Source organism: Lonchura striata, chromosome 26, assembly GCF_046129695.1.
Source record: "Lonchura striata isolate bLonStr1 chromosome 26, bLonStr1.mat, whole genome shotgun sequence".
NCBI classification, from domain to species: Eukaryota; Metazoa; Chordata; class Aves; order Passeriformes; family Estrildidae; genus Lonchura; species Lonchura striata.
Window position 1 is genome coordinate 6,274,821 of NC_134628.1, and position 14,198 is coordinate 6,289,018.

At 50.7% G+C, this 14,198-nt stretch overlaps 1 protein-coding gene across 4 annotated transcripts in view; it reads right to left on the reverse strand.

The window, feature by feature from the left end:
* HIVEP3 (HIVEP zinc finger 3) overlaps window positions 1–14,198 on the reverse strand; it is a 292,362-nt gene that overhangs the window by 21,201 nt on the left and 256,963 nt on the right. For all 4 annotated transcript variants that reach the window (XM_021528378.3, XM_021528379.3, XM_077788482.1 and 1 more), the window contains exon 7: window positions 2,601–2,776. In XM_021528378.3, the coding sequence (XP_021384053.2) occupies window positions 2,601–2,776 (176 nt within the window). The remainder of the gene's footprint in view (window positions 1–2,600; window positions 2,777–14,198) is intronic.

A 14,198-nucleotide genomic window follows, 5' to 3' on the forward strand; every position in this document is an offset into this window, starting at 1 on the left:
TGGATTTGCTTTAAAATAATAATAAAAAAAAACTTTCCCTGTGGTTCTGTAAGCCAAAGGAACAGCTTTGCTTCCAGTGACAGAAAGGCACAAAAAGCAGAAAACGAGTGAATAAGGGGAAATATTTATAGCATTTTCTGTTGCAAAAGTTTTCCCAGTTCTTGGAACACAGACATGGATTTCCTAGAGTGGGAGGGGTGGTGGGGTGAGGTTACATTTTAACCAGATAAAGCTCCTCATTAAAAATAATAATAATAATAAAACCCCATTTAACTGCTTCCAGCCTACTCGAGAGTTTAGAGCATTAGATCACGCTGGAGAGATCTACCCCAGCCAAAACGAAGCCAGCTCCACAGACCTCCCCCTGGAGCTGATGCTGAAGGCTAAAATTAACTCTGGAAAGCTGATTTCTAAAAAAGCTGCGTGTTTGTGCAAGCGCAGCCCGGCGGGAGGGAGAGCTGCAGCTTCTGCATTCTGCCAAACCCCCAGCCCAGGGAGCAGCCAGAGCCCCCCAAACCAGCTGGGAAACACCAGCCCCGCGAGCCCCCGCTCCTCCGGGTCACTTGAGAGGAACAAGAGCTTGAAATTGCTTTAAAAAATCACTGGCAGGGGCATGAGCAAAAAAAAAAAAAAAGGATTTTCTTCCTGCCCTTGCTGGTGATTTTTCAAGTGATCTCAAACTCTCGTTGGTAATGACTCTCCATCACCACTGATGCTTTTATTAATGCACAAAGAGCTTTTCCCCACTTTTCCAGAGCTTCCAACCAGCTTTTGTCCCATTTTTGGGCAGTCTGAGCACGGCCCAGGGCTCTGCCCTTTACCCCTTTACCCCTCCCAACTCTTCCAGAGCTCCTTGTGCCCCCCAAGCAACTTCTGTCCCATTTTTGGGCAGCCTGAGCACGGCCCAGGGCTCTGCCCATCACCCCCTCCCAGCAAAGAGCCATTCTCATGCAATTCCAGGTCACCATCATGCAAGGATTTATCCATAAATCCCCGATCCAGGGGAGCTCTGCCCATTCCATGCCCCCCAGGCAAACGGGTACTTTGCCACTGAAATCCCAACAGAGTGTTGATGATTTTTGTTCTGTGGAGGGAAGCATTTCCATGCTCCCTTGCCCATGCCAAGCAGAAGAAGGGAAGTGTCTGTTTGCCATGTGCGGCCAGAGCTGACAGATTGTGGCCCTCAAGGGAGCAGAGATGAAGAGCAAAGCAGCCAGAGAGGTGGTGGAGAGGATGGTTTGATGCCATCATCCTGGGCAAAAGCCCGACAGAAGCATGGTGGGAGTGAGGTGAGGTGATGGGAGAGGCTGAGCGGGCTCAGCTCTCCAAGGGAAACCTCGGAACGAAGTCAAAGCAAGAGGGGACGAGAAAGGAAATGAATCAGAAACAGCTCCAGGATGGGAGGGGGAGGAAGAACCGTCGCTGGGATGTGCAGCATGAGAATCTGGCCTCAAACCCGGTATCACTTCCCATTCTGCCCCGGTGCCAGTGACCACCAGCACGTTGGCACCCAGAAATCCCCGCCAGTTCCCAGCAAAGCCACCGGCTCCGGGCACTGCCCGCCCCGAGTCACCGCTCCAGCCACTTCCCTTGTCCTGCCCTGTCCCCTCGGGGCCAGCACGGGTGCCACCGAGCCCGCAGCACGCCGAGCCCCTCCCCACAGCCACGCTGTGCCCCTGCCTGGTGACACCAGCTCCTCCCGGGTGCTGAGCCCTCCCAGCTGTGCCACCCTCTGAGACTGAGACCGAGTGTTGGAGAACAGCCCGACCTGGAAGGGACCCACAGGGGTCACCCAGGCCAGCTCCTGCGTGGGGCAACCCCCAGAACCCCCCGGTGTGCCCAGAGGCATTGTCCAAAGGCTCCCTGAGCTCACGGTTCTCTCTCAAGCTGTAACCAAGAATCCGAGCCCCACGCTTGCTGCTGCCTTCTCCCAAGACTTGCTGCCACCAGAGATTTGTCCAACCCACGGTGCCAGACCCCTGCAAGAAGTTAAAGGCACCTGGGCACCTCTGGCCCATTTGGAATGCCCCATTTCTCTTGGAATAGACTTTTTTTTTGCCTGTGGTTTGCAGGCTCCTGCCAGAGCTCACTGACACTCTTGCTGAGGCTGTGGCAGAGCACACCTGGTGGCATTGATGGCTCGCTGTCCTGGGATGAAGACCTTGAGGGAAAAGGTCCATTGATGTGATACAGAGAATGTGGAAGCCACATGCAACTGCAGAGGATGAGAATGGGCGGGTCTGGAGAGCACCAGCAGGAAAAGCCCCCAGAGCCTGGATCCAGGGGCTCAGCCAGGAGCCTGGAGCTCCTGCTCTCGCTCTGGGGTGGTTCTGCTCAGAAAGCCCTGCCAGAGAAGCTGCATTTCAGGACTTGGAGAAGCACAAGGAGGATGGCAGGGATGCTCTGCTGCAGCCTGGCTTAAGGCAGAGCTGCTTCTCTTCTGGAAACACCAACCAATTTCCAACTCCCTCATCCCCCTCCCTCCAGCTCCGGGGCTTTGGCAGCCCCTGGGAATGCCTTCCCTCGCCCTTTGCAGTGCCCCCAGCAGCTGGCAGAGCCACCGCCCTGAGCAGAGGAGCTGGGAGCTGGCTGTGGCTTACCTTTGGTTTTAAAAGCAAAGTTACAGTACTTGCAGACGTACGGCCTGACGTCTGTGTGCGTGCGAATGTGTTTCTTCAGCATGCTGGGTTTCTTGCAGCGAATTCCACACTCCTCACAAACATACTTCCCTCTTCCACGGCCTCGCACATACACATACTCTTCGTTTGATTTGTACCTATGAGCAACAGGTGGCGTGATAAAGGGGAAAAAAAAAAAAAAAAAAAGAAGATTCCCACCTCAACAGAAGAAGTCACAACTTTGCTGGGTTAGTTCAGAGCGTTTTTGACACCACAGGTCTTGGTTGCTGTTTGGTAGCTCTGGGTAATTAGGCTAAATGTGAATTATCACCCAAAGCTCGTACCCAGGTGTGCTCCAGATGTGTCCAGGATGTTCTCATGTCCTGCATCTGCTGCTCTGTGCACACCAAGAGCCCAGAGCTGAGCTGAGCCACGGGGACACCTCACTGTGCTGGGGTCCCCCACCCTCAAACACAAACTGGGGCACTCAGGCCAGGCTGGTTGGTTTGGCCCAGCCCAGCCCAGCTGCCACTCACTCCCTGCCACTCCAAACATGCCCAGGCTGCCTCTGCAGGGTGCTGGGAAAACTCATCCCAGCAAAGCTCCTGGGACACAACTCCCACCCAGGCTGCAGCGAGAGACACCTGAGATGTCACTGATGCCACCAGCCCCACTGAGATGTCACTGATGCCACCAGACCCCTGAGATGTCACTGATGCCAGCAGACCCCTGAGATGTCACTGATGCCACCAGTCCCACTAAGATGTCATTGATGCCACCAGCCCCCCTGAGATGTCACTGATGCCACCAGCCCCCCTGAGATGTCACTGATGCCACCAGCCCCACTGAGATGTCACTGATGCCACCAGCCCCCTGAGATGTCATTGATGCCACCAGCCCCACTGAGATGTCACTGATGCCACCAGCCCCACTGAGATGTCACTGATGCCAGCAGACCCCTGAGATGTCACTGATGCCACCAGCCCCACTGAGATGTCACTGATGCCACCAGCCCCACTGAGATCCCTGCACAGCCTGAATGAGACACCCAGAATGGACACAAAGAGAAGAAAACATCCTTTTTTTAAAATAAATAAACCGTGCTACCACTAAATGTAAGCACTGCAGACTCCAGGCTCTTATCTTTGGCACAGGATCACCATTTAGGTTTACCCCAGAGAATGAGATTGGTCATCCTTCCTTCCCATTATATATTTGATTTTCTGTCCAGGCATTAGTGCATGGGGAAGGCTGCAGGATGGGGGGGTTGAAAAACCTTTATAAGACTGAGACAAATCTTTCAGCCTCCTGCTGCTCAGCAAATGAAGTCTGCAATTTCCTGTACTTGCAGCACAAGAAGAATAAGGCAACATGAAATTGCTCCCCTCAGATCTTAAAGAGGCCAAATTTTTGAAGCATGGCACTTCTTGCAAGTCATTTTTCTACCCAGGAGGAATTAAGTCTGGTCTTCAGAAATCTCCAAACATCCACCCTGGAAAAATCAGGCTGTCTAAAGCCTCTTAATAGGAGATCCAAAGGCATCCAACCCCATCAGTCAGGTTTTAGTGTCTTCCCAGTGAAGCCTAGTCCAAACCAGAAGGGTGAGAAAACAGCAGCCAGACTGAGGAGAAACTTGAACAGAAACAGCTGCACTGGAATAGATTGAGCGCTTCAGTAAGTGAATATATAATAAATACTAAAACTTACGTATTTGCAATGTAGAAAAATAAGGGTCATTTCAAACTGAGCGGAAAAACCCACACAAAGAGCAGCCCAGAACTGAGAGGATGGGAATGGCCTGTGCAGGATGCACCCATGGAAACCCCTCCCAGCTGCCTGTAGGGTGGGGTTAGAGTGGGTGAGCCGCTCTGCAGCACCCCTGGATCTCCCCACACTTTCCTCCTTTCCCTCAGGAAGAGCCCAGGCAGTTCCAGCTCCGTGGGGGTGTTTGGGGGAGCTGCAGCTGAAATTCAGGCTGATGCTCCTGGCTGCAGGAAGTGAGTGGGACTGAACCTTCCCAGCCCTGGCTGAGCCCCTTGGCTCTGCTCAGAGCTGTGGGAGATGCTCAGAGGGGGATGAGCTGCTCCTGAGTTCAGGGGTGAGGTCACGGGCTCAGCTTTGGACACGGATTAAAGAAAAGACAGGAAAACTCCGTGTTCAGACAGCCCCAGTCTGCACAAACCAGGTTTTGGCATCCAACAGCTCCGTGTGGGGGCACAGTCTGTGTTTCTGCCCTTCAGCATCAGCAGGAGCTCTCTAGATCATCACCAGGGTCACCTGGTGCCCCAAATACTTCATTTAATCTGCTGTGACTGAAGTCACAGCAATGCCACCCCATCGGGCCATTCCCAACCATCAAAACCCACTCAAAAAACCCTAAAAACCCCCCATCATCACAAGGTCCTCATTATCTGGCCAGAGGGGACTGAGTTGGTGTCTGGAGAGCTCACACAGTGCCCCAGTCTCCATCCCAGTATGCCCAGTTTTCTCCATTTCACCCTAAAGGATTCCAGGGATCACATTTGTTAGGGGTCATGTCCCTCCTTTGTTCAGCCCACGTTGAAGTAGCAGAAGGAGCAAAAGGAATCAGGAATCCTGATTTTTTTTCTGTTCAGGTTTGTACTGCAGGCTTCCTTCTCTGCCTCCTTCCTGCTTGTCAGGGAACCAGCTGGCCATTTAAAACCTGGAATTGCTCCTTTATCAGCCCTGTACCTGCACTGACCTTAATTACACCCTCCATGGAAATGTTTGCACGTCCCTTCCTCAGCTCCATTAAAGCCATCGGGGCTGCATTAGAACAGACATGGTTTAATCTGGAATTAGGCATTGCACTTTATCTGACACTCCGCCAGGCTTCAGCACAGATATTCCCCCACAGCTCCCGGAGACCACGTGGAAAACAGGCAGGGAGAGGGGAGAAAACCAAGTTCATCTCAAGGAACACCAAAGCAAAGAGGAAAACAGCAGGAGGTGACAGTGCCATAACCCAGAGGAGGCTCTGCAGATGCCATCTGCCTGCTCTGAGGGCTGCAGTAGATTTATGGACATAATTCCTTCAATGTGATCCCATTTTCCCTGCTCCTGTGCCCATATGATTTGCATCAGAAACATAAATCAGGCACAGCTCACTCCGTGTGAGGATTTACCCCAGGCACAGGACCTTCCCTGCTGCACAAGGTTTGTGGCAAAGAGAGCTGGGGATAGCCACAGCTGGGGTTTGGGCAGCAATGTGGGCTTCTCTTCCAGAGCCCTGGGGAATTCCTAATCCCATCCTTAGCACCAATCTAGGCTTCTCTTCCAAAACCCTGAGGAATTCCTAATCCTGTTTTTAGGAGCAATTTGGGCTTCTCTTCCAGAGCCCTGAGGAATTCCTAATCCCATTTTTAGGAGCAATCTGAGTTTCTCTTCCAGAACCCCGAGGAATTCCTAATCCCATCCTTAGCACCAATCTAGGCTTCTCTTCCAAAACCCTGAGGAATTCCTAATCCCATTTTTAGCAGCAATCTGGATTTCTCTTCCAGAACCCTGAGGAATTCCTAATCCCATTTTTAGGGGCAATCTGGGTTTCTCTTCCAGAGCCCTGAGGAATTCCTAATCCCATTTTTAGGAGCAATCTGGGTTTCTCTTCCAGAGCCCCGAGGAATTCCTAATCCCATTTTTAGGAGCAATCTGAGTTTCTCTTCCAGAGCCCTGAGGAATTCCTAATCCCATCCTTAGCACCAATCTGGGTTTCTCTTCCAGAGCCCCGAGGAATTCCTAATCCCATTTTTAGGGGCAATCTGGGTTTCTCTTCCAGAGCCCCGAGGAATTCCTAATCCCGTTTTTAGGGGCAATCTGAGTTTCTCTTCCAGAGCCCCGAGGAATTCCTAATCCCATTTTTAGGAGCAATCTGGGTTTCTCTTCCAGAGCCCTGAGGAATTCCTAATCCCATTTTTAGCAGCAATCTGGGTTTCTCTTCCAGAGCCCTGAGGAATTCCTAATCCCATTTTTAGGGGCAATCTGGGTTTCTCTTCCAGAGCCCTGAGGAATTCCTAATCCCATCCTTAGCTCTCAGCCTGCAGTGCCACGCTCCCCTCCATACTGGAATGATTTGGATTGCGGGGGTTAATGGTGATCACGAGCCCAGACACTGATTTGGGGAACAATCCTTTCAAACGCACACACAGACATCAAAACTCAGCTCTCTGCTGCATTTTTGAGAGGTTCTTTGGTGTGTTCTGCAGGTTTGGGGCCAGCGCTGCGAACCCTCCTCAGAGCAGGAGGAGCTGGCACAGCCTCGGGGGTGCTGCTGTCACCCGGCAGCCCCAGAATGGGCCCAAAATCCCCGTCAGGAGGCACAGGAAACCCAAGAGTGGGAAAACACAAACCTGGAGGAGGCTTTGTCTCAGCTCCTTCCCTCCAGCTGAAACCCAAACCCGTGAGGCATTCATTCCCTCGCAGCCTGGAGGAGGTTCAGCTCTCGGGATCGGCTGCTACAAATTCCCCAGCATCATTTTTAGCCACAAACACTTCTTTTTTCTTCCCCTCGGTGCTGTGAGCCACATCCAAAATCTCCATGTGGCTGGAAACCACAGGATAAAGCCTTGGACAGCCAGGGGGAAGGAAGTTTGGTGCTTGGCAGGCGGGGAGGCAGAGCAGGTTTCTGGGGGACTCATTGCTCACAGCTGGGCTGAATCACCCCTTCCCTCCTTGCTTCCTTTTTTAAGATTTTTTTTAAAATTCCTCCACTATTTTACCTTGTCCTGCAAAGGCTTTGCTGATGTGACCTTGCTCGTCATAGCCTGGGCACAGTAGTTACATTTTCATTAATAAAATGTTTTAAATTAGCCTTAATTCTGTGAATTTTCATTATTTGAAGCTCGGTGCTGTATCAAAGACCAGCCCTGGAGGCTTTCACAGCAACTGAAGAAGTATTTCCTCGACTGGTTTTGACATTTGATAAAATCCCTTGTTTGCTTTTTGGATTTTGGGTGCACAGGAACAGGAATGGGATATTTGATCCCTGTCCTGAGCTGCTGGGTTTGGTTCCCTGGCAAGTGAACTGAGTCAAGCTCCAGAGTTTTTGCCTTTGGTGTCAGATTTTGGGTTTGTTGATGGCACATTTCATCTGACCAGGCTGCCCACTCATCTGGCTTGGCTAGATCCTTGGGAAATTCCTGACAGGCTGCCCTGGGGTTAACTGATCTCATTTCTGCTTTATGTCTCCTGCAAAATGTGCCAGATCAGGGATAAATGTCTAACTCCCACAGTGCCACTAATTACTGGTCGCTAATTGCCTTCCTCACAACTCCCTGGTACGAGATGACCGCTCTGAAGAGGAGTGTGCAGCAGAATTCCTCAGCCTTTCCCGTGGGATCCCTGGGACTGAGGATGACACACACAGCTGTGTCCTCAAGGCCAGACACTCATCCTGAGATGTCCCCTCGCTCGTGCCAAGCTCCAGCAGGGCAGAGGCATTCCCTTACAAACCCCACACCAGACAATGCCATCCCCAGGTCTCTAAAAGCATCATGAACCACGCCAGCATCCCAATTTTCCAGACAGGGATATTGCCCTGGACAAACAAGGCACGACAAAGCTGGGTATGGACCTGGGAGGAGCTGGCACAAAATCTGCTTTTCCCTGGCTGCAATAAAGGATCATTACAGGCAGAGCCTGCTGATCTGCAGTGGAACTGCAGGGGAGGGTGGGAGCTGGGTGAGCCCCGGCACCAGGGACACCCCACGGGGAGCAGGGTGACTGTCACCATCAGGGGCACACCCACAAGGTGACTGTCACCATCAGGGACACCCCACGGGATGACTGTCACCATCAGGGACACCCCACGGGGAGCAGGGGTGACTGTCACCATCAGGGGCACACCCACAAGGTGACTGTCACCACTAGGGACACCCCATGGGGTGACTGTCACCATCAGAGACACCCCATCAGGTGCAGGGTGACTGTCACCATTTGGGACACCCCACGGGGAGCAGGGGTGACTGTCACCATCAGGGACACCCCATGGGGTGACTGTCACCACTGGGGACACCCCACGGGGAGCAGGGGTGACTGTCACCATCAGGGACACCCCACGGGATGACTGTCACCATCAGGGACACCCCACGGGGAGCAGGGGTGACTGTCACCATCAGGGGCACACCCACAAGGTGACTGTCACCACTAGGGACACCCCATGGGGTGACTGTCACCATCAGAGACACCCCATCAGGTGCAGGGTGACTGTCACCATTGGGAACAACCCATGGGGTGACTGTCACCACCAGGGACACCCCACGGGGAGCAGGGGTGACTGTCACCATCACCATGCCCTCAATCAGGATTTCCCTCCTGAAGGATGTCCAGCTTTCCTGGATTCCTGGATTGCCCTCTGGAAGGATTCCTGGACTCCTGTGCCCTTCAGGATGTCTTCCCAAGGGATTCTGACAAACTAAAATCTGCTTTTGGGGTGCCCAAGGTGGCAGGTCTGCTGTCCCCTCTCCTTGTGCACCACGACTGCAGAATCCAGGAAGAAACCCTAAATCCATGAATGAATGGGATAAATGCATCCTGCTCACTTTCTCTCTGCAGGAATTCAAGCACAGACAGGAGGAGGAGGAAGAATTTTATGGTATTGCAAAAAAAAAAAAAACAAAAACCAAAATTCAACCAAAGCAACTAACAAAAAAAAAAAAAAAAAAAACAAACAAAAACAAAACAAAAAAACCCCAAACAAAACCAAAAACAAAACCAAAAAAACCCACACCAAAATGCAAAACACCCAAACCAAGAATTATCACCCAGGACCAAGTGACCTTTTCTGTTTTCTATCCTGTCTCTGGTGGGTCCCAGAGCTCAGACTCTACCTAAGGCAATTTTCCACAATTCTGAGTGGGGAACAATAAAGTGGGAGTGTCCCCCAGTGCTGTCCTTGTGCCCACAGCTCTGCCAGCACAACTCGGTGGCACTGGGGCTCAGTGGGACATGCCAGCTCCTCTGAGCCACGGCCAGGGGTGGCCAAGGCACTGCCCAGAAGCAGATCAGTGATTTTCCAGCTTCCCTACAAAACGTGGGCACTGGCAGAGTCCATCATTCCCGGGGAAACCCCACAGGAATTGCTGCCTGTAGCACTGCCCTGGGAGCAGGCAGAACACCAGGACAGGGGTGGGGCAGTGCCACCAAATCCACGGAAATCTCTCCTGATGTGATCCCATCACTGTGCTCAGGGTTGTTTTGGTTTTTTTGGGTTTTTTTTTTTCCCACTTCGAAATCCAAATGGTGCCAACAAACCAGAAGAACTGGGAGAGAACCAAGCTCAGGTGAAGGGGGTGGATGGGGAGGTGAATTTGGGAGGAAAGCACACAAAAAGTGAATGATTGCTCTGGAGGACAGACAGGAAAAGGTCCAGGGATGGGTGATGATCTGGAAAAGGGCATGGCATGGTCAGGATGGGGAGAGGGTTTTATGGACAGTTATCCTGAGAGCTGCAGAGCAGCCAAGGAGTGGAAAATTTCAGCTCATCATGAAAGGAAGATGGACAATGTCCTCAAGGAGGTGTCCCCTGCACAAATGCGAGGATTTAATGAATGTTCGCCCTTTAAAGCACCTCCCTGGCCACTGCCTGCAGCTGTAAACCCACCCTCAAGGCACTGACACCTCTGTCACACACAGAGCTGTCCCCAGAGGGGTGAATCCCAGAAACCATCCACCAACAACCCAAATCCACACTAGGAGCTTTTCCTGGGCTAAAAACACAAGAAGAGAAGGACTTTCCATGGCATTTCTCCATTTTGGTGTGGAGGATCTGTGAGTGCAGGAGCTGCTCCAGAGCAGCCGTGCCTGATCCCTGATCCTGCTCCTGATCCCTGATCCCTCACCCTGTGCCTGGTCCCTGATGCTCTTCCTGGTCCCTGATCCTGTTCCTGATTCCCGATCCTGGGCCTGATCCCTGATCCTGGGCCTGATCCCTGATCCTGGGCCTGATCCCTGATCCTGATCCCTCACCCTGTTCCCAAACCCTCACCCTGTACCTGATTTCAGATCCTATCCCTGATCCCTGATCCTATCCCTGATCCCTGATCCTATCCCTGATCCCTGATCCTGTGCCTGATCCCTGATCCTATCCCTGATCCCTGATCCCTGATCCCGTGCCTGATCCCTGATCCCGTGCCTGACCCCTGATCCCATTCCTGATCCCTGATCCCGTGCCTGATCCCTCCCCCTGTGCCTGATCCTTGATCCTTTTCCTGATCCCTCATCCTGATTCCTGATCCCTGATCCAGTTCCTGATCCCTCATCCTGTTCCTGATCCCTCATCCTGATTCCTGATCCCTGATCCTGTTCCTGATCCCTGATCCTGTTCTTGATCCCTCATCCTGATTCCTGATCCCTGATCCATTTCCTGATCCCTCACCCCATGCCTGATCCCTGATTCCTGATCCCTGATCCCATTCCTGATCCCTGATCCTGATCCTGATCCCTGATCCCATTCCTTATCCCTCTGCCTGATCCCTGATCCTGTTCCTGATCCCTGATCCTGGAGCTGCCCCTGCAGGGGTGTCCAGGGGGGACCCTGAGTGCCAGCAAGGGCTGGGTGCGGATGGAAAGCCGCAAAATCAGGATAAAAAAAAGCTGCACAAACAGTTCCATGAGCTGCTGTCAGCGCCGTGCCCGAGTGGAGGACTGGCTCCGTCTGGGGCCGTGGCACTTTCTGCTCTAACAGAGGTGGAATCACAGCCCTGCTCATTAGGGCTGGAATCATTGAATTGTCATATCCATGCTGGAATCATTGAATTGTCATATCCATGCTGAAATCATTGAATAATTGCCACTGCAGACCCCACAAAACACAGGCAGCCCCACAGTGCCCCAGAATGCAAACCGTGGCTCAAATGCAATCAGAGAGGGGAGCAGGAGGGAAAAATGGAATTGCAGAGCAAGGTGAGAGGATTTCAGCTCAACGTGAGCGTGCTGTCCCTGCCAGGTGCCCAGCTGCAGCCACCTGAGCGTGAGGAAGTGCGGGGTTGCACTGATTGTGTGCATACACTAATTAGTCCCTGCTGGGCTTCTCCCATGAAATCCAATTTTAGGAGCAGACAGGCAAAGCAGGAGCTTCCCAGCCGCTGCCTGAGGACGGGGCTGAGTGTCCCTGTCCCCAGATGATGCCACACAATCACCAGAGAGCTCCTGCAGAGTCCCAAAACTCAAATGAACCCAAAATCCTGCAGAAACCCCAAATCCCAAATTAACCCAAACTCCTGCAGAAACCCCAAATCCCAAATTAACCCAAACTCCTGCAGAGCCCTGAAACTCAAATTAACCCAAACTCCTCCAGAGCCCTGAAACCCAAACTAAACACAAACTCCTGCAAAGCCCTGAAACCCGAACTAAACCCAAAATCCTGCAACACCCCAAAAGCCAAATTAACCCAAACTCCTGCAGAGCCCCGAAACCCAAACTAAACCCAAACTCCTGCAAAACCCCAAATCCTAAATTAACTCAAACTCCTGCAGAATCCCAAAACCTAAATTGACCCAAACTCCTTCAAAGCCCTGAAACCCAAATTAACCCAAACTCCTGCAGAACCCAAAACCCAAATTAACCCAAACTCCTGCAGAGCCCCGAAACCCAAATTAAACACAAACTCCTGCAAAACCCCAAATCCCAAATTAACTCAAACTCCTGCAAAGCCCTGAAACCCAAATTAACCCAGACTCCTGCAGAACCCAAATCCCACATTAACCCAAGCTCCAACAGCACAGGGACAGCAGCGGGGAGAAGAAATGCAGCACAGAGCCGCTGCAGGGTTTGCAATGCCGGGGGCTGGTGGTCGCTGCCTCCACCCCTGCAGGCCCATTTTTGATGGTTTTTGGATGTTTTGAGGATAAATCAAAGCTGCATCACTGCTGATGCAAAATTGTGCACTATCAGACTAAGATGATAATAACTCTGGACTAATGCATTTTTGAAATTAATCATAGCTACACAGAGCTATGATTAAGTGCTGTGGCAATTAATAGCTATAGCATCATAACTACATTTAAAATGTATATTATGATAATATATATTTAACGCTATAAATATAAATCACATAATAAATATAGAACAATATTTTTTCAATATATATTTATTTATATGTTATATATTATTATATTTTTGTGTTATAAATGTATTTTATAATAAAGCTATAGTGTAATACATTTTATATTTTACATTTTTTATATATTATTATTATATATAATTTTTATAATAGCTTCATCATAGATAGATTTTAAAATATATGTTAATATATATTATATGATAAAATATATATTATAGTTTATAATAAATACATAAATATTTATTATAAGATAATATTTTTCTATATTTCATATATTATTGACTATTTTTTAATAATAGCTACATCATTGCTGTATTTTTGAAATTAATCATTTAGCTACACATACCTGCACATACACTACAATGTCATGAAACCATAATATCTGAATGAAACATGCTTCCACATGCTATGAAAGTCCAATGAACATACTTTGTTTAAAAATATTCAGATTTAGTATCAGATCTTTAACTTGTGAATGTATTAAATATCTATGTATTGTATTAAATATCTATGTATTGTATTAAATATCTGTGTATTGTCCTTATGCTTACAGTGTTCAGCTCTGCCAACACGTACTCTCTTCACCGGTAAGGATAATTTCCCAGTGTAACCCAGGTCCTCCAAACCAGATTTCTCCAACCATTGTCCCAGGTTACATTCCCAGCACATTTAATTCCATTTTTTTCTGTTTCTTTGGGGCGGGTTTTGCCTCCCCAGCAGCAGTCAGACAGGTTGGACCACGGCACAAAAGTTCACATTTGTGAGCACTCACCCTCAGCCCTGGGCACTGCTCCAGCAGCTCCCTTGGAAGATCAAACAGGAACAGAACAAAACACGAGAGAAAAAAGGAAAAAACAACCAGCGACTCATCCAGCTGATTCATAAAATATTCACAGGGGAAGTCTGGCGCAGAAATCCCCGCAGATAACCGGCCCTGCTCCCAGCTCTGCGCCCGCCCGGGATGGACTGGGCACCTTCCAGAGGTGACAGCAGTGACTGGGGGTGACACGGCCACCCCAGCTCTCCAGACAGCTCCTGCAGCCCTCGCTGCTGCTGCTCGTTAATTCCTGGCTGCTCTCGTCCCCCTGCCACCCATCCTGCCCCTGACTCCTGCCCTTATTCCAGGGTTTTATTCTGTCACCCATCCTGCCTCTGACTCCTGCCCTTATTCCAGGGTTTTATTCTGCCACCCATCCTGCCTCTGACTCCTGCCCTTATTCCAGGGTTTTACTCCCAGCACTCTGCCCTCCCTGCAGGTCTCACTTCAGGGTCTCTGTGGCACTTGTTACCCTGAAGAGATCCTAAATTTCCTGAATAAATTGTTCTGCATTGAGGTCGGTTATGGAAACAATTCCACAGGAGGTCCTGGAGCTGTTCCAGGGCTGGAGCCCCTCTGGAGCCAGGCTGGGAGAGCTGGGGGTGCTCCCTGGAGAGGAGAAGCTCCAGGGAGAGCTCAGAGCCCCTGCAGGGCCTGGAGGGGCTCCAGGAGAGCTGGAGAGGGA